This window comes from Bubalus bubalis, chromosome X (assembly GCF_019923935.1).
Source record: "Bubalus bubalis isolate 160015118507 breed Murrah chromosome X, NDDB_SH_1, whole genome shotgun sequence".
Taxonomy (NCBI): Eukaryota; Metazoa; Chordata; class Mammalia; order Artiodactyla; family Bovidae; genus Bubalus; species Bubalus bubalis.
In genome coordinates, this window is record NC_059181.1 from 24,821,535 (window position 1) to 24,842,406 (window position 20,872).

General features: G+C 43.1%; 1 protein-coding gene across 1 annotated transcript; it reads left to right on the top strand.

The window, feature by feature from the left end:
• The first annotated feature begins 18,410 nt into the window (after positions 1-18,410).
• LOC112582224 (melanoma-associated antigen B17-like) lies at positions 18,411-19,430 on the top strand. Its single transcript, XM_044937282.2, has one exon. The coding sequence runs from the start codon at positions 18,411-18,413 to the stop codon at positions 19,428-19,430; it is 1,020 nt and encodes a 339-aa protein (XP_044793217.2).
• Positions 19,431-20,872: the final 1,442 nt, after the last annotated feature.

The window sequence follows — 20,872 nt, forward strand, 5'->3', positions numbered from 1 at the left end:
AGGAGGAGAGAGCTCGAGCCACAGGTCCACCCAGGCCTGGCACCACTGTCACTTCCAGGCATGTTCCACGGCCACGTCCAGCAGCTTCTCCCACGCCTACTGAAGACCAAGACTTTTAAAAAATCATCCAGATAAGAAAATTTGACATCAAAATAGGGACTTTTGCCGAAATGGGAAGCAATCCCACAATAATACTGCTGGGACAATGGAATGAAAAAATAAAATGAAAAAATTTCAAAACATGATCAACCTTGATTGTTCTCCATCTTTTCTGTCTTCTGTTTTGTAAAATTAAATTATTTATACCTCGATATGCTTCTCGAAAAATGCAGGAGGTATTAAACCTTAACAAGTTAGACCTCTTACTGTCTTCTTTTATTTTTTGAGCATCTGCTCTTTGAAAGGCTCTATGCTAGTTCTGGTGAGGCTAAGATCAAGACCTAGCCTATGCCCATACAACTTTAGAAACAAGGAGCTGCAATCACATAAGCAAGATCTTGAGGTAGCCTTTAGGAATGACAGGAAAGTAAAAAGACTATCCAGGAAGAAATCTCTACCTGGGCTAACGTACTGATTTGTTAGGCTTTCCACAACAAAACCCCACAGAATGAGTGGCTGAAACAATGGAATTTTATTTTCTCAGAGTTCTAGAGGCTGCAAGTCCCAGATGAGGACTGGTTTACCCTGAGGCCTCTCCCCTTGGCTGCCAGGTGGCCACCCTCTTCATTTGGCATTCCTTTTGAGTGCATATATCCCTGGTGTCTCCTTTTGTGTCTCAATTTCTTCTTATAGTCACACAGGTTATGGCCCATCCTAATGACTTCATTTTAAGTCAACCATCGCTTTAAAGACCTTATTTCTAGCTACACTTGCATTCTGAAGTACTCTGAGATATGCTTTCAATATGCATTTGTGGAGGGGACACAATTTGGCCCCTAACAGACAGAAATCTACAGTGTCTCTGCTCTTATCTCAATGCAGGAGATTCCAGTGCACAGACTGGTATTCTACGCACATCGTCTCCAGGGAGTTTCTGAGATGTAAGGGTGAACTCCCTTGAGGTGTTTGGGGAAGAAGGACATTCCTCCCTTTACCCCTTTTGAATTCTTGTGGTTAGACTACTAGTAAACTTGACACAAGACAGGGTAACAGGAGAAAAAGAGACAAATTGCAATTCATGTGCACAAGAAGTGTCATAGAAATGGGACCTAAAAAGGGGGCAAAGCAGGCAGCTTCTTTATTTTGTAGACAACCAAACAATTTGTGAAGAATCGACAGGACAAATCAACTTAGGTTTTAGGTACTCAACTAGTAAGGAATCTAAACACAATCTGTACCCACGGTAGTAAATGAAAGACTTAACAAGGTTTGTGTATACAGGCTTCTCTGCTTGAACTGCCTATTTCTGGTTAGAAGGGTTTCCCTCTGCCTCCAGATGCAGGCAGTACATCCTTCATATGAGATGCACTTCCTGCTCTCAGGGAGGCAGATATCGGGGGGTGGTGGAATGTCCCTCCTCTGTTGGCTGTTTCTTAAGTAACTTGAATTCAAAATAATCAATACGCCACTGTGGTATATGTGTGGGGCAGAGTGCCCTAAGCCTTGACAGGTCCCTCCTCTGAAACTTGCCTGCAAGTCTCACATGGTAAAAGCTGATCTGGTCACTGTGGAGAGAGAGAATGGATTAGTTTTTATACCTTAAGTTATGCATAGAGGATAATGGGGGAAGGGGTAGAGTCATGCAGCAAGCCAGGCTTTTTTCCTGTAAACTTATCATATGCAAAAGTTCAGGTGATAGACATCATCTTCTGGCCAGGAGGCCTGTTAACATTTTAAGAAACTTATCTTTCTCTAAAGGTGATTATTCCAAAGTCAGGTGCCAGCCTTCCAAAAAGCATTGGACAAAGCTGCATTTTACATTTCTATACACCCATTATATCAATCAATACACTGCCAAGGACACAGTAGGTAAGGAGTATGGAGACTTAGCAGCAAACATTGGCCCAACAAGTGAAAAACCCTTCACCAATACAATTTCTAATCAATCTTTTAACTACTCAAAGGAATCTGTGTTTAGGCAGTTTAGAACATCTCCTGCCTCTCACAGTTGGGAGGCTCTGAACAATCACATGTGGCCGGAAAAACCTATTCAGGCAGGCTAGAGGATTTCCAAAGGAGTTTGTAGGGAGTCCTTCATTTCATGGCAGCAGTTGCATCATTCTGAGAACAGGTCAGTTCATTGGAAGAGTGGTATCTCATTTCAATAGGTGGTGATGCAGGTGGGCTCCCAAAGCAAGGTCTAGGGTACAAGCGGTATCAGGTAGTTATTAATAAGAGGCATTTCTATGGAAACAAAAAAAAAAGTGGATGTTAATAATTGGAGCTGGTTATAAACCAGTTTCTGAGCCCAGGGGTAATCAGTCAAGGAGTTTTCTAGGTGTCAGGACCGAAGCAACTATTGCAGTTTGAAATGTCTCTATCACAGTTAGCAATATCTCTGGGTGATCAGGTTAACTTTCTGAGTGGCTCGTACAGCAACAGGCATGAAGTCTATTTGAACATAAGGTGTTGTGACAATTTCTCTGATCTTTGCATCAAGTCTTGTAGCTTCACGTTGCAGGACTTCAGGAAAATGGCAATGTTAGTTCTCAGTGATTCAAGTCAAAAGAAGGGGAGAGTGAGCGGATCAAGATGGCAGAGGTGTATCGCTTGGAGCTCACCATCTTCCCACAGACACATGAAAAGGATGGGAGAATTGGGAATTTTAGTAGGAAAGTTGCAGCTAGATATGGGTGGACACTAGAAAAATTCAGGATCCAACCCAGTTTGCAGGTAAATAATAAAACTTCAAGGAAACGTAATACCACTAGAACTAGAACCTAATACCCACACAAGTGTAGTACACTTTTTATTGAACCATTTTTTTTTTCTGTCTAGCATCTCCCTCATTTCTACTGAAGACAGGAAAGCTAAGACCTAATTTTTTGCAAAGGAAGTCTAAATTCAATAAACTTGGCCTGATTATTTATCTAAGTACAGTAAGAATAACAATTTGCAAATAGGCGCTTTCAAATCAGCTTTGCTGGAACGGTTCATAAGGAGTCTCCAGAATGAAATTTTCATAGCCTCTTGAGGCTAAGAAGCCATAGCAAAGACTTGTTGTCAATCCTAGAGATCTGGATGAATTCCACTCTTCCTGAAGTCCCCAAAACATCCTAAAGTTCCTGTGCCTGCCAGAAGTGATCTTCCTTACTCACCTGGTAAGGCTGATGGGAATTCTGTCAGCAAGGTCCCAGGCTGTTTTTCGAATGGGTTTTTATGGCTCTCTATGGTTAACCTTGGCTTCCTCAAGTTATCTGGTCATATCCAAGGCTACCTGTGTCTGTCAAATATGACAGTCCAGTCAAAGTCTCGGTAGTGTAATCACTGTTTCCACTTGTGTCCCGCTATAAGAACAGATTCTCACTGAACTAGGAAAAATAACAAATTTCCTAAGAAAATAAGAACACTGAGAGTTTCTGATTTCTGGAGTGATACAGTAGGGAGAGAAAAATTAATGTTTCAATTCTAATGACAAAGGTACCATTTATCAAATTGCTGTGTTAAGAAATGTCCTTATATCTAGAAAATGAAAGATTTTTAAAAGAGAGTAATCTTTCAAAAAAAATCAGGAAAATTATCATCACATTTGTAATTCATTAAGCCCCATGTTCCTAATTCTTATATTGCCAAGGTCCAGTTTTTGTATTGTTTCTGTCAATCCTCCCTGAAGTTTGTGGCTCATAGGGACAATGATAATTTCAAGACGCCTGCAAGGTTTTGGTTAACGCTCGTATAATTTGCCCAGGGAAATCTGTGCCTGGATCACACTTGATAAACCAAACAGAGAACACATTTTCTCACACTTTCTTGGCTACCGTAAGGGAATCAGCCTTGCAGCAAGGGAAGGCTTCATCTCATCCAGAAAATATGGGAATGACAAGAATATTTTGATGACTCATCTGTTCTGTTCAGTCTCTCGGTCATGTCTGACTCTTTGCAACCCCATGAACTGCAGCACGCCAGGCTTCCCTGTGCATCACCTATTCCCAGAGCTTGCTCAAACTCATGTCCATTGAGTAGGTGAAGCCAATCATTTCATCCTCTGTTGTCCCCTGCTCTTCCTGCCTTCAATCTTTCCTAGCATTGGTGTCTTTTCCAATGAGTCAGTTCTTCACATTAGATCGCCAAAATACTGGAGCTTCAGCCTCAGCATCAGTCCTTCCAATGAATATTCAGGTGTGATATGCTTTAGAATTGACTGGTTAGATCTCCTTGCAGTCCAAGGGACTCTCACGAATCTTGCCCAGGAGGAACAAGATGGCAAGAGGAGTTGGTGGATGTGGAATACATCTCTCTCCAGGGATACATCAGGAATACACTTTCAGACACAGAAGTGCATGCAGAATACCAGCTGAGAGTGGACAGGAGTACATGACCAGCAGAAAAGAATGTATAGATGCACACAAAAGTCAAGGTCAAGCCCTGAGCCTTTAGAGTGGGTCCACTGGCTCCAAGATCCTAGACTACCAGAGAACTAACCCTAGGATATCAAATAGTGAGAACTGACACAAAGGAAACCACAGGAATACAAGACCCGCATCACCAAACCACTGATAGCACCCTGTGCAGGACGCCTCATCTAAACCACAAAGGAAACAAAAATACAAACCGGATCATCTGCAGACAGGATGACCACCTTACTCAGCCTCGTCCATCAGAGGAAAAAGCAAACAAACAAACATAAAACTCAGCACAAATCTCACCCTATAAGAAGCTTACACAAACCACTGGACCAACCATTAGAGGGCAGAATCAAAAAGGAAGAACGAACCTTGAAGCCTGGGAAAAGGAGACCTCAAACATGATAATTAAAATAATAATCATAATAATAATGAAAAAGGAAAAGAAATATGACACAAATGAAGGAACAAACCAGAAACATAGAAGTCCAAATCAATGAAGAGGAAACAGGCAAACTACCTGAAAATGAATTCATTGCTAAAGGGAAGGCAGTGATACTGATACTTTGGAAACTGTCTGGCAAATTCTTTTAAGCTAAATATAGTCTTATCATATGATCTAACAATGAACATTAAGGTATTTTCTCAAAAGAGCCAAAACTTTAAGCCCATCCAAAAACCTTCAACCAAATTTTAATGGCAGAATAAGTCATAGCTGCCGAAAACTGAAATCACCAAAGATGACCTTCAGTACACGAGTGGGTAAACAAACTATGGTAAGCTACATGGAATGCTATTCAGTCCTGGAAGAAAACATTTCAAACCATAACAAGTTATACAGAAAATTCAAACTATATTGATTAGCAGAAGCAGCCAGTATAAAAAGCCTACATACTGTATGAGTCCATCAGTGTTACAGTCTGGAAAATTCATATCTTCAGAAAGAGTAAAACGTTGAGTAGTTGTCAGGAGTTCCAAGTGAGGTTTTGAGGGATGAACAGATGGAGCATGGGAGATCCATAGGGCGTTCACACTCCTCAGCACGACACCGTGTTGGCTGAGTTGATCCTATCATGCATCTCTCAAACAATAAAGAATTGTAAAACACAAAAAGTAAAATGTATTGTAAACAATGGACAATAGTTAATAATAACATATTGACATTAGTTGATCAACTGTAAAAAAAGAACTTGTATCCATTGAACCAATACAAGATGTTAATAATAGAAGATACCAAGTGGAGGAAGAGAGTGGCTGTATGGGACCTCTCTATTCTATCTGCTGAATTTTCTCCAATCCTAAATCTGTTCTTTAAAAAAGAAATACAGAGGGGCAACAAACTCATAACCACGTGAAAAGAGGAGCTACATCGCTCATCATGAGAGAAATGCACATCAAAATTACAATGAGATGTCACCTCATACAGGTCAGAATGGCCATCATCAAAAACTGTACAAGCAGTAAATGCTGGGGAGAGTTTAGAGAAAAGGTGGGGAATGGAAATTGATATAGCCAATATGTAGAACACTGGGGAGATTCCTTTAAAACTAGAATTAAAACTACCATATGACCCAGCAATAGAAAACCTGGGCATATAAACTGAGAAAAGAATCATTGAAAAGACACCTGTATCCAGTGTTCATTGCAGCACTGCTTACAATAGACAGGACGCGGAAGCAAAGCAGACTTCAACTGACCAATGACTGGATAACCAAGTTGTGGTAGCCACATACAGTGGAATATTAGCCATAAAAAGGAACTAATTTAAGTCACTTGTAGTGAGGTGGATGCACCTAGAGCCTGTTTACAGAGAGAAGTAAGTTAGAAACAGAAAAGTAACGTACATTATGCATATACATGGAAAGTACTAAAGGTACTCACGAACCTATTTGAAGAGCAGGAATAGTGACACAGATGTGGAGAATGCACCTGTGGATACAGCAAGGGAAGGCATGTGTAGGACAAATTGAGAGCGTGGCACTGACAAACATCAAGTCCTATGTGTACAAAAGATAGCTGGCGGGGAACTGCTATATAGTACAGGGAGCTCAGCCTGGTGCTGTGTGACAGCCTGGAGGGCTGAGATGAGGGGGTGGGAGGAAGTCTCATCAGGCAGGAGGAATATGTATAGGTAGAGCTGATTCATCCTGTTGTATAGCAGAAACAACACAACATTATAAAGCTAGGATCTGTCAATTAAAACAACTTTTTACAAGTCTACTAATTTAAAAACTAGGAAAAAATTTGGATAAGAACACATAGCCAGTACAGAGTTACATGCACCAATGCAAAATGAATAAAAGTGCAATAATGAAAAACAAAATATCACAGTAAGCATTTGATCCTCGAATTAAAATTCTTAGGAAACAGGCACAGAAAACACTGACACAGAAAACTAACTTCAGAAATCTGGCATAAAATGATCAACACAGCAAAATCAAGAGACTGGTCTGGAAGAATTGACAATACTCAAACCATGTAATAGAAAACACACCATAAATGAAAGCAACGATATGAAAAATGTAGTTACAAAGAAACCTTAGAAAAATGTATTCAGTCTATACAAAGGCAACAAGAAGAATTTCCTGAGCGCCTTAGGAAAAAGAAGTCTCAAACAGAATTGTATGTTATGTGTTTTCAGGAGGACAAATTTTAAGACTGTCCATTTTCCTTAAATCCTTTACAGATTTAGTACAACATCCAGAGTAGCTGAGACCACAGTCACGCGTGGGTGGCTGTTTCCTGTACGCAGAACAAACCATGGAAAACTTACACAGGGAATAAAGACAACTACTAACAAAAGCAAGAACACAAAGCTAAATAATCCCTGAGGAACAATAAGTCTCCATTGAACTTGACCCTGTGAGTGCCCAGGTGGGGGAGTACTCTGAGGCTGACACAGGTGTGCAGGCCCCAAAGGAAACAGACAACAGGATCGGCTGGAAAAGGCTTTAAACTGCAGCAGTTGATTCTTCCACTGGGCCGTGGGACCACGAACCTCTACTGCTTCACTGAAGGAACCTGAGGCAGCATCTCAGAGCCCCACGACAGGATCATGGGGCACCAAGGTTTTGGATGGACATGGCAGTATGTCCCAGAGATCATACAATAACCAGCATAAACTTTGTTAGTGGATGACAACTGGCCATTGTAAATGATGAGCTTAAGAGACCGTCACACATGGACTAAAAGAGAAAAGCTTGTATCACAGTAATTGTACAAAAGGACAGAAATTCATCTCAGGACTTTCGAGCAATGCCCCTGCAGTCGACTAAGAGCCCACAGTGAGAACCGTCAGTCTAAGGAGCCCCTTCACTTTCTCTGCTGGGATTGTGTGGGGCATGGTTGGGGACGGGGTGGTTTTATACCAGAAAGGGAAGGGTTTCCAGGCTCTGCCTGCAGTCAATATGAAGATCCTGAGTGAGTGTGAGGGGTTCCACACCACAGAAGGTATTCGCCCATCCTTCCCTCTCGCTTATCTTACCTGCAGCAGCCATTTTCAGGAAGCCTTAGGCAGAAGCGTCCAGATGAGATGCGGGTACACTTCTCACCAGGCGTCTGGGGATTTGACATCTTCCAGGTGAGGCCTTACCCTCAGGTCTGCAGACGGGACATAACATAGCATTACGGTCAGGGGGAAGACAGGGATAGAGGACAGAGAGGATCACTCAGCACACAAGGAGCCCCAGAGTGCCCTCACTGTCTGTCTCAGCAGCTCCAGAAAGGCTGTCAGGCTCGGGCTCCCAAATTCTTCCTGCTTGGTTTACTAAGAGAAGTGAGAGGCAAGGAGTGAGGCCAGTTGACTGATATCAGCAGGGACATCCCAGGACCCACTATGTGTCGAAGAAGGGACCACATTCCCCCTCTTGCCGGAAACTCCCCCAGAACCCCGCCCACCCAGGCCCCGCCCCTGCTGTCCTCCTGGAGCCCAGATGCACATGATAGGAAGTGACGGCCCCCTATTCATGCTGGGGTGCCATACCATCTCCGAGAAGGCTGCTATCTTTGAGAGCTGCTGTAGCTGTGACCAAAGGGAGGAGTCCGAGGTCTCATCAGGGGTCCAAGTCAGAGTTGACATGAGTTACAAGTGCACTGGATAGTTACAAAGATATGCCCTGGCACTCCCAACACCTTTTCCACCCGAAAAGAGGGGACTTCCCAGCCCCCCGGCAACCCCGCACCTGCTCTTCGCTGGGAGGCTCGGACCTGGCTCTTAGGTCCAATGTCCATCGGCTACGCACGTGGGTTCTCGGGACATAACCTGGGCATTATCTTCATGAAGGGTAACCGCGCCCCCGGGGAAGAGGTCTGGGAATTCCTCAGTGTGTTGGGGGTCTATCCTGGGAGGAGGCAATGGATCTTTGGGGAGCCCAGAAAGCTCATCACCAAAGATCTGGTGCAGAAGAAGTACCTGAAGTACCGACAGGTGCCCAATGGCAATCCTCCACACTACGAGTTCCTGTGGGGCCCAAGAGCTTGTTTGAAACCAGTAAGATGAAGGTGTTGGAGGTGCTGGCGAAGATCCATGATACCGTCCCGACTTCCTTCCCAGACCTCTATGACAAGGCTCTGAGAGATCAGGCGGAGAGAGCAGGGCTGAGAGGCGCGGCCAGGGCACCAACAATGGCTGAAGCCAGTGCCCCTTCCAGGGCCAAGTCCTGCAGCTCCTGCCACATCTAGGGAGGGGGGCCCCGACACTTTCTTCCCTTTTGTGTTGGAAAAGAGCTGTCAAGATCCTAAGCAGTAGAGAGTAGTAGGGTGGAGGGAACAAAACATGTATGTTCTTTACTGTTTTATGTAGTAAGGGAGTTTAAATGCAACTCATTTTTTAAAAATATATATCATTTTTCCTTTATGCATAAGAGAAATATCTAGTGAAAGTTGATTAAATTAGATTAAGGAGATGAGGGAGGAGTTTAGTATTTTCAAATGTTAATTACTTTTCATAAGGTTTATTTTGCTTCAGAATACAAATGTATTAATCATATCAATCACATTGTTTGCTGTTTTAAAGTTTTGAAAGCCACAGGTTGGGTATACGTAAAACACATTGAGCGTATTGAATATGTTGTTCACCATCTAAACAAGGTAAGATGACACTGGAACAGAGTTTTTTCAAAGAGTAGTCAAGCTCCTAGATAGTGCAGGTTAGTACGGGTTGAGCAAACCAAGTTTAGATCTCTATTTTCTTCCTGATGTAAACTAGTAACTTCTGCATATTATTTATTGCATTTTTATCAAATATTTTCACTTCTACCACATTCCTTTTCTTCAAAATATTGATTTGGTTATGATATTCCAGTTTTATTTATTGCTGTTTTAGGATTTTAAAGTTCCAGTTTTGGTAGATGTAAAAGAAACCTGACATGCCTCTTGAGAAATTTGTATGCAGGTCAGGAAGCAACAGTTAGAACTGGACATGGAACAACAGACTGTTTCCAAATAGGAAAAGGAGTACGTCAAGGCTGTATATTGTCACCCTGCTTATTTACTTATTAACTTATATGCAGAGTACATCATGAGAAATGCTGGGCTGGAAGAATCACAAGCTGGAATCAAGATTGCCGGGAGAAATATCAATAACCTCAGATATGCAGATGACACCACCCTGATGGCAGAAAGTGAAGAGGAACTAAAAAGCCTCTTGCTGAAGGTGAAAGAGGAGACTGAAACAGTTGGCTTAAAACTCAACATTCAGAAAACGAAGATCATGGCATCTGGTCCCATCACTTCATGGGAAATAGATGGGGAAACAGTGTCAGACTTTATTTTTCTGGGCTCCAAAATCACTGCAGATGGTGACTGCGGCCATGAATTAAAAGACGCTTACTCCTTGGAAGAAAAGTTATGACCAACCTAGATACCATATTGAAAAGCAGAGACATTACTTTGCCAACAAAGGTCCATCTAGTCAAGGCTATGGTTTTTCCAGTGGTCATGCATGGATGTGAGAGTTGGACTGTGAGGAAAGCAGAGCACTGAAGAATTGATGCTTTTGAACTGTGGTGTTGGAGAAGACTCTTGAGAGTCCCTTGGACTGCAAGGAGATCCAACCAGTCCATTCTGAAGGAGATCAGCCCTGGGATTTCTTTGGAAGGAATGATGCCAAAGCTGAAACTCCAGTACTTTGGCCACCTCATGCAAAGAATTAGCTCATTGGAAAAGATTCTGATGCTGGGAGGGATTGGGGGCAGGAAGAGAAGGGGACGACAGAGGATGAGATGGCTGGATGGCATCACTGACTCGATGGATGTGAGTCTGGGTGAACTCCGGGAGTTGGTGATGGAAAGGGAGGCCTGGCGTGCTGCGATTCATGGGGTCGCAAAGAGTCGGACACGACTGAGCGACTGAACTGAACTGAACTGAACTGAAAAGACATTCATGAACCATCTGTATTGTCTTTATGATCTGGAAGTAGGTAATATGTCGCTGAAAGAGAGATTTTCATGGTAATGTGAAACACGACCACAGAAAATATTGAGAAACCAAAAAGCAATTAAGCAAATATAAAGGAAAAAGCTGTTAATTTGTAGTTTGCCTTATTTCCTCTAACCATTTTTTTTGGTAAAAATAAAATATACTTCACCTTAATTTGGCTCATTTAAGAGTATTTATTTCTTTTCTCCCAGTGCACTGCATAGTCTCTGCTATCTACTGGATAAAAATAACCTCAGATAGGAAGGGGGTATTTTGGATGTTCATAATAATCATAACTTCCATTAAATTAAAGACCAGTGTTTCTTAATCAGTATGACTCTGCTTTATATGTAGTACATGCATTCCAGCATTCATGCAGGATAGGATTTAGCAGACTCCATTTATAGATGGATAACTTGCAATTGTCTCAAGTTCACAAGACTGATAAAGTGACCTTCATCAGACAAGTCCCCTGATGTGCACTAGTTCAGAGTCCTTTCCTTTCTTTGCAAGAGCAAGCACTGAAGAAATCTCTTTTCACCAGTGACATATTTGGTACCGTAACTAGGATTGCTGTCACGGTGAACTCCAGTGGTCTTGCTCAAACTGCTGGCTGGAGACCCCTGACTTTTGCTCTATCTCTCCCATGAAAATTTGCTTGCTGTCACTCTCTGCTTTGTTCTCTTTCCATGACCCACAGGGCAAGATCTGGGTCAGCTCACGCATGGCTCCCCTCAATTAAGAGCTGCAAGGAGTACGCCCAGGCTGTGCATACCCAAGGAACACTTTGGTGGCAGTTGACACTGTCTTAGGCCTGGTAGACAGAGAATTTCTAATGGTGAAGGTACCTACTGAGGCCAAGACTTTTCTCCTCTCAGTCTTTGTCATTTCCTCTATGGCTCTACCCATTTTGAGGTGAGAAGTTTCACCGAGAAGACTGCATGATGTTCAAATTAAGACCGGACAAATAATCAGGGACTTGATTGGGTGAGTTTCTTCTCTGTAAGTCCTCGAGCCCAACTCCTTCCCTACAACGTTCTTAATCCCAGTGTGGTTCCGGGACCAGAATTGCATCAGGGGCCAAAACTGGGGGACTCTGCATCCTTCTCTAGATTTTTGGCATAACTCACCACACCCTGACCTTACACTGTGGGTGATCCCCTCCCTTCTGGGGGTCTCAAGCAGACTTTACCTATAAAAAGGGCAATGTGTCCTGGAACTGCAAGCTGAGCCTAGGAACAGAGAACTGCAAAAATTATTGGGATGAACAACTCTGTCCAAACATCTACATTAGGAACCTTGACTGACCTCTAGCATGGTTTCTAGCAGCAACCTAAGGCCACGTTCTAGGACAACTCAGCTACCCCTGAGTTCCTGTTTAGAAAATTTCAAGGCTACCAAAGGAATCTGCTCCAGCCAATATCTGACATAAGCCCCTCATCTTCCTTTACTTCGAGTGTCTATTTAAAACAAAGACCAAAAAAAAAACAAAAACAAAAAACCCTCACGATTACAAGAAAAGTGTGACGGAAATAAACTAGAAATTGATAACAAAAAGACAGCAGGAAAATTAAAGATTATCTGCAGACTAAACAATAAACATCTAAATAACACATGGGCCAAAGAAAAAATCTAATGAGAAATTTTAAAATATTTTTAGAAATGAAAACAAAATTACATGTAATCAGAAGGTGTGTGATACAGCAAAATCAGTAAAGAGGTATACACAGCATTGAGTGCCTATAACAAAAAAGCCTACAATTAATAACTTAAGCTTCTATACTAGTAAACTTGTGAAAGAAAAGAAAAAGCAGAGGAAGAATAAATCAAAGCGGAAACCAATGACACTGAAAAAAGGAAGGCAATGCAGAAAAAAACAAAACCCAAAGAAGTTTCTTTCAAGATACAAAATAAAAAGAAGATAAAATTCTCCCCAGGTTAAAAAAGAACAAAGAGAGAAAACACAAATTAAATTACTAATAGTAGAAATGAAGGAGAGGCCATTACTACTGATTCCATGGACATTAAAAGGATAATGAGTGAATATTATAAACAACTCTGTGCCTACAAAAAGGAAAGGTTCCATTGAGAAACTGCTTGAAGGTATAACTTAGCACCACTGTCACAAATCAAAATAGATACTCTGAATAGGTCTGTATCTATTAAAGAAATTTAATCTATAACTAATAAGCTTCCAATACAGACAGTAACAGACCCAGATGTTTCCACTGATGAATTCTAACAAAAATTTAAGGAAGAAATGATAACAATTCTCTACAATCTCTCCAAGAAAATAGAAGCAAAAGGACTACCTCCTAATTCCTTTTCTGGAAGGTGAGTATTACACTCGAATATCAAAATCAGATGAAGAAATTCAGAGAAAAAAATTGAGCACAAATACCTCTCATGAACACAGAAGCAAAATCCCCAACCAAATATAAGAAAAGAAACCTAACAATCCATAGAAGGAATTACATACTACATCTAAGTAGGATGCATTTCAGATGTGCAACATTTGAAAATCAGCAATCATACACCATAATAACAATAGTCTAAGGAAGATAATCACAAGATCAGATCAACAGATGAAGGGAAAAAAATCATCTGATAAAATCCAACACTCATTCATCATAAAAATTCTCAGCAAACTAGATACAGACAGGCATTTCCTCAGCTTCATATGCAACATCTAAAAAGAAATACAGGTAAAACATCATATTCTATAGTGAGAAGACAGATGCTGTCACACTAAGGTGAGGAACAAGGCGAGGATATCCCTTCTCACCATGCCTATTCAACACTGTACTGAAAGTTCTAGCCAATGCAATGAGATAAGGGAAGGAAGCAAAAGATACAGATATTTGGAAGGGAAAAATGGAATTATAATCATCAACAACAAGAAAACTCCTGGCATTAATAAGCCAGGAGTGTATGTTAATAGGGCTAATATATTATCAATATATAACTACTATATAATTAATATATTAATAAGGTTAATGCATAATAGTCAATTTTTTTCCAATAAAGAGATGGAACTTGCAATTAAAAACCTAACACCATTTACATTAGCACCAAAATATATTAGAAATAATTCTTTAAAAAATATGTATAAGATTTACATGAGTAAAACTCATAAACTGCACTGAAAAAAATTAAAGAAGATCTATATAAATAGACATGCCATGTTCATAGATAGGGAGATGCTATATTGTTGAGATGTCACTTATTGCCAACTTAACCTAGATACTTAATGCAATTCTGTTTAAAATTCCAGCAAGATAGCTTGTAGATAGCAGCCAACAATTTAAATTTTATGTCAAAAATGAAATGATCCATAATACCCACTGAAGTCAATATTAAAGGTCAAAGTCAGAGAATTGATATTACTGGATTTCAAAACTTACTTTAAAGCTACAATACTCAAGACTGTATGCTATTAACAGAATAATAGACAGATCAATGGCACAGAACAGAAAATCTAGAAACAGACATCCCAAACACTCAACCGACCTTTAACAAAGGCACAAAGGTGATTCAATGGAAAAGGACAGTCTTTTAAACTTACAGCCTTGGGATAACTAGACATCCATATCTAAGAATAATGAATCCACATACAAACTCTAAACCTTTCAAAATAATTAACTCAAAGGGAATCACAGACCTAAATCAAAAACACACAATTTCAAAAAAATTGCAGGGACATCCCTGGCAGTCCAGTGTTTAAGAATCAACACTTCCACTGCTGGGGGAAGAGGTTTGATCGCTGGGCAGGGACTAGGATTCTACATGCCATATGCAATAGGCAAGAAAATCTAGAAGATAACACGGGGGCAAAACATGAGTTTGGTAATGAGATTTTAGGCACCACACCAAAAGCACAGTCCATGAAAGAAAATAATAAGCTGAACCTTGTTAATATTAAAAACTTCTATCTGCAAAATATACTAATAAGAGAATGAGAAAGAATGGTCACAAAAGGGTAGTTATAAATCTATTTGCAGGGCAAGAATGGAGACACAGACGTAGAGAACGGGCATGTGGACACATCGGGGGAAGCAGACAGTGAGACGAATTGAGAGAGTGGCGTGGACAAATATTCACTACCATGTGGACAACAGGCATGAGGGGGAAGTTGCTGGGTGACACAAGGAATCAGCTCTGTGACAACCTAGAGGGGTGAGGTCGGGGGTGGGAGGGAGCTTCATGAGGGAGGAGATATATGTATATAGCTGCTTCATACAAGAGAACCTGACACACCATTTACTTGTCTTCTAATTAAAAATAATTGTTTGAAAATCTATGAATTTCAAAACTTGAAAAAAAGTCTGGAGCCACTAGAGTTATATACAACAATGCCAAATGAATAAAAGTCAGAAGTAATGAAAAGCAAAAGATCACAGTAACAATCTGATTCTCAAATTAAAAATCTTAGAAAACAGGACAGGAAATATTCAAACATATAAGAGACTTCAAAAATCTGGAATAAAAAAAAGATCACGGCAGCAAAATCATCTAGTTGGTCTGGAAGTATCAAGAATTACTTACACCCAGTAACAGAAAATACACCATAAACAGAAGCAACCATAGAAAAAAATTTACCTACAAAGAAACTTTAGAAAAATGTATACAGTCTTCATGGAGGCAACGAGAAGAATTTCCTGAGAGTCTTAGGAAAAAGAAGGCTCAAACAGTATAGTATGTTATGTATACTCATGAGGAACAGATATTGTAAGACTGTCAATTTTATGTAACTCCTTTACAGATTTAGTACCACAATCAGAGTAGCTGAGACCACAATGAAACACGGTCTGCTGCTTTTTGTACCCAGAAATAACCACGGAAATCTTAAGGAAGGAATGAAGAAAACTATTAACAAAAGTGAAAATATAAAATTAAATAATCCCTGATGGACAGTAAGTCTCCACTGAACTTGACCCTATGTGTGCCCAGGTGGGGGAGTACTTAAAGAGACTGACACAGACGTGCAGGTTGCAAGGGAAGCAGACAACAGGATCAGCTGCAAAAGGCTTTAAACTTGAGCCCTGCATTCTTCCACTCTGCCCTGGGATCATGAATCTCCACTGCTTCACTGAAGGAATCTGAGGCAGCATCTCCGAGGCCCCATGCCAGGACCATGGGGCACCAAAGTTTGGCTTGGATGTGGCAGTATGGCCCAGATCATGAAATAACCGGCACAAAGTTTGTTGTGTGTGTGCTTAGTCACTCAGTTGTGTCTGACTCTTTGCAACCCCATGGACTGTAGCCCACCAGGCTCCTCTGTCCAAGGGCAAACTCCAGGAAAGAATACTAGAGTGGGTTGCTGTGCCCTCCTCCAGGGGGTCTTCCCAACCCACGGATTGAACCCAGGTCTCCCACACCGCAGGCGGATTCTTTACTGTCTGCACCACCAGGGAATGCTAGTGGATGAGAACTGGCCCTTTTAAATGATCACCTTAATAGACTATCACCCAGAGACTAAAAGAGAAAAGTTAGTATCACAGTAATTGTACAAAACGACAGAACTTCATCTCAGAACTTTTGAGCAATGACCCTGCAGTCGACTGACAGCCCACAGTGAGAACTGTCAGGCTAAGGAGCCTCTTCACTTACCCTTCTGGAATTGTATGAGCATGGTTGGGGACAGGGGTGGACTTATACCAGACAGGGAAGGATTTCCAGGCCCTGTCAGCAGTTAATATGAATGAAGTTTCTGAGTGAGATGTGAGGGGTTCCACACCACAGAAGACAGTCTCCCATCCTTCCCTCTCAGCTCATCTTACCTGTAGCAGCCATTTCCAGGAAGCCTCGGGTAGAAATGGCGACATGAGATAAATGTGCACTTCATACCAGGAGACTCGGGGGTTCATATCTTCATGAGGCCTTGGCCTCAGGTCAGCAGATGGGACGTAGCCCAGCATCTACAGGGGTTAAGGGAAGGCATGGAGAACGACAGAGCATCGCTTACTACAGAAGAGGGAGCCCAAGAGAGCCCCCGCTTTTGGTCTCATGGGCGCCAGGAAGGCTGTTAGGCTTGGGCTCCCCAATTCTTCCCACTGGGGGTGCTGACACAAGTGAGATGCATGGAGTGAGCCAGCTGTCAGTTCAGGACAGGGACGTCCCAGGACCCCTTAAGAGTCAAGGGAAAGTCCACCTATCAATCCTGTTAGAAGCTCCCTCGGAACCCCGCCTGTCCAGGTCCCACCCCTGCTGTCCTCCTGGAGCCTAGATGCGCATGACAGGAAGTGACGTCCTTCTAAGCATGCTGGAGGAGTGACGCCATGCTTGATAGTGCCGCTATCTCTGAGAACTGCCATTGACGGTGGCCAGAGGGAGCAGTCCCAAGTGTCATTGGGTGTCGAGATGGGAGGTGACGTGAGTTACGAATGCAGGGACACGTCTCTGTACCCCGAATCCCTTTTCCCTTTGCAAAGAGGGGGCTGCACAGCCTCCGGCCACCCTACCCCTGCGCTCAGACCAGAGCATCCAGGCTAGCTCTTAGGCCCCAAGACCATCCACTAACCCCTAGGGGGTCTCGGGAAAGAATGCTTCGGTCAGGCTCTGCTGGACCCCAGCTCTGCTCAGCAGAGGGAGAGCCACGAGCCCTGTGGAGTGAAGGAGGGACCCTCAGGGGGACTGAGGGTCTCCATACACCAGAACGGCAGCCATGTGTAACCCCCGACTCACCGCAATTTGGCTGTGGATCATCCGGGCAGCCGCCGGGCAGCTCTAAAGGCTGAGGGGCTCGCTCACTGCAACCTCGGACGTGGGAGACTCGGAGAAGAGGCAACTTTGTTCTGAGAGGCTGGCAGCTGGTTAGTAGAGGGAGGATGTCAGGGTTCGGGAAGAGTCAGGATGAGGACCATCCTCCCCGACAAACGGGCAACTCGGGATCCTCCCTTCTGGTCAGCGCTTCCTCCCGGCCAAACATTGGGAAGGGGGGCGGCGGTCTGAGAGGGGAGCTTTGAGCTTGGTTTTGAAGGGGCAGCCATGAAACACCAGAAGGGAAAGTCCTGGGACCCTTCAGTGGGGGTCTGAGTATGCCCTCCTCTCGTCTGGGGTGACTGGGAAGCTGACAGTGTCCATTTCAGACAGGAGAGGGAACAGGCTGGGTGTGGGAGAGGGGGCGTTGGATATGGGGGTGTCTCGCACCGATTTACATCCTGACTCGGAATGTCAGCTGAGAGGACCTGCCTCACCTGCCAGCCCCCACTGGTCCCCCTTTTAATGCCCAGGCAGGACTGTCTGCTGCGCCCCAGGGCTCACTCTCCATTGCTACTCAGCGGGTTCAGAAGACAGGCTGACCAGGAGAACAGGAGCCCTGTGGGTCCTAGAGCACTGGCCTCAAGGACCCCTCAGAGAGGCTTCCATTCAAGCCAGGGAGGACTCTCCTCGCTGAAGGTTCTCACAGCATGTCCTTGTCCCTCCTCCAGGTGCCTTCCTGCCTGCTTTCCTGCCCGCACTCCCACCTGTGGCCCCTTATCTGCTGTCACCATGCCTCGGAGGCACAAGAGCAAGTCCCATGCCCGCGGGAAACGCCACCAGGTCTGGGGGGACACTCAGGAGGCCCAGGCCAGTGCTGCTGAAGCCCCAAAGGAGGAGTACCCCTCCTCCCCATCTTCTGCCCCTCAAGGTTCTCTCCCGAGCTCCCCTCCTGCTGGCGATCACCAGCAGCTTCAGGGAGCCATGGTCCCTAGCTCTCCTGATGCAGGGCCTTCATGTGCAGGATCTGATGAAGGTGCCCAGGGCCCCGAGGAGGAAAGTGCAGGTGCCTCCCAGGAAGCCTCTGCCACTCAGAGCACTCGCAAAGATCCTCTGGCCAGGAAGGCCAGGATACTCATGGAGTTCCTGCTGGAGAAGTACACCAAGAAGGAGCCCATCACGCAGAGCGCCCTGATGAAAATCGTCAGCAGGAAGTACAGGCAGCACTTCTCTGAGATCCTCAGTACAGCCCGTGAGCGCGTGGAGCTGGTCTTTGGCCTGGAGATGAAGGAAGTCGACCGTAGCAGGAACATCAGCAAGCTCAACCTCAGGGCAAACGATTGTTCGAGTGATGATGGGGGGCTGCCCAAGTCCGGTCTCCTCATGGTGCTCCTGGGGGTCATCTTCATGAATGGTAACCACGCCACCGAGGAGGAGGTCTGGGAATTCCTCAGTATGTTGGGGATCTATGCTGGGAGGAGGCACTGGATCTTTGGGGAGCCCAGAAGGCTCATCACCAAAGATCTGGTGCAGAAGGAGTACCTGAACTACTGCCGGGTGCCCAGTAGTGATCCTCCATGCTACGAGTTCCTGTGGGGCCCGAGAGCTTGTGCTGAGACCAGTAAGATGAAGGTACTGGAGGTTCTAGCCAAGTTCCACGGTAGGGTCCCTAGTTCCTTCCCAGACCTATATGACGAGGCTCTGAGAGATAAGGCGGAGAGAGCAGGGCAGAGAGGTGTGGCCAGGGCTCCCACCATGGCTGAGGCCAGTGCCCCTTCCAGGGCCAAGTCCTGCAGCTCCTCCCACATCTAGAGAGGGGGGAAGGGCACTTTGTTCCCTTTGTGTTGGAAGAGAGCAGTCAAGCTGCTAAATAGTGCAAAGTAGTAGGGGTGGAGGGAACAAAACCCATATCTTGCAGTTTTAAATGGTAAGCGAGTTTAGGTCTAGTTTGTTTTAACAAAATATATATCTGTTTTCTTGTATTCATATGAGAAATACCTAATGAACGATGATTTAAATTAGAAAGGTAAAGAGGTGAAGGAGGTGTTTAGCATTTTCAAATGTTCTTACTTTTGATAAGGTTTATTGTGCTTCAGAATTCAAATGTATGAATCATATAAATCATAGTTTCCAGCTGTTTTAATGTTTTAAAAGTTTGGGTATTTATAAAACACACTGAAAATCCTGAATATATTGTTCACAATGCAAACAAGATAACATGACATTAGAGGAGAATTTTTCTTGAAGAGTAGTCAAGCTTCTAAAGAGTGCATGGTAGTGGGGGTTACATCACATTTCTTTCAATCACATTTCTCTTTCTGTTTCACACAAGTAACTTCTACATATTATTTGTTTTGTTTTGTTTCTTTCAAATATTTTTACTTCTAAGAGGTTGTTTTTCCTCACAGTATTAATTTGGTAATGATAGTGCTGTTATATTCATTGCTGTTTTAAAGGTTCAGTTTTGGTAGATGTTAAAGAAATTAAGGAGCCATCTATGTGGTCTTTATGATCTGAAAGTAGGTAACATAGCACTGCAAGAGTGATTTTCATGCTAATCTGAAGGAAGACCACAGAAACTATTCAGAATCAAAAAGAAAATGGAGAAAAGAATAGAGTAAAAAGTCTTTAAGTTGTGGTTTACCTTATTTCTTTGAGACTTTCTTTTAGTAAAAATAAAGAATACTTTGACTTATTTAGCTCATTTAAGAATATTTGTTTCTTTTCTCTTAATTCACTGCATACTCTCTGCTCTCTCCTGGATTAAAAATAAACTCAGATGGGGCAGTGGTATTTGAGGGGTTCATAGTAAGCATAACTTCCACTTATTACAAACCAATACTTAATCAGTATACCACTGCTTTATATGGGGAACATGCATTCCAGCATTCATGCAGGATCAGATTTAGCAGACTCCATTTATGGATGGATAACTTGCAAATTTCTCAAGTTCACAAACTGATGAAGTGACCTTCCTAGGACTAGTCCCCAGATCTGGATTAGTGCAGAGCCCACAATGTGCCACTTCTCTCAGCCTAAGCCAGACATCATGTCTTTTCATTCATTTTTCCTCTAAACACTCCAAAAAATGTGTCTGGTTGGATACACGGGGCCCTGTCCCAAGGAACTGTTTTCGAATAAAGTTTAAAAAATGCTGATAAATGAATGGTATGAAAGAAGACAAAACTACTCAGGGACAATGTGGTCATGAACACATGCAATGTTAGATACCCTGAAAAGATCAATATGCCCTC

Bases quoted from the DNA above. Each gene is read 5' to 3' on its own strand.
- LOC112582224 (XM_044937282.2), top strand. From the start codon at position 18,411: ATGCCTCGGAGGCACAAGAGCAAGTCCCATGCCCGCGGGAAACGCCAC.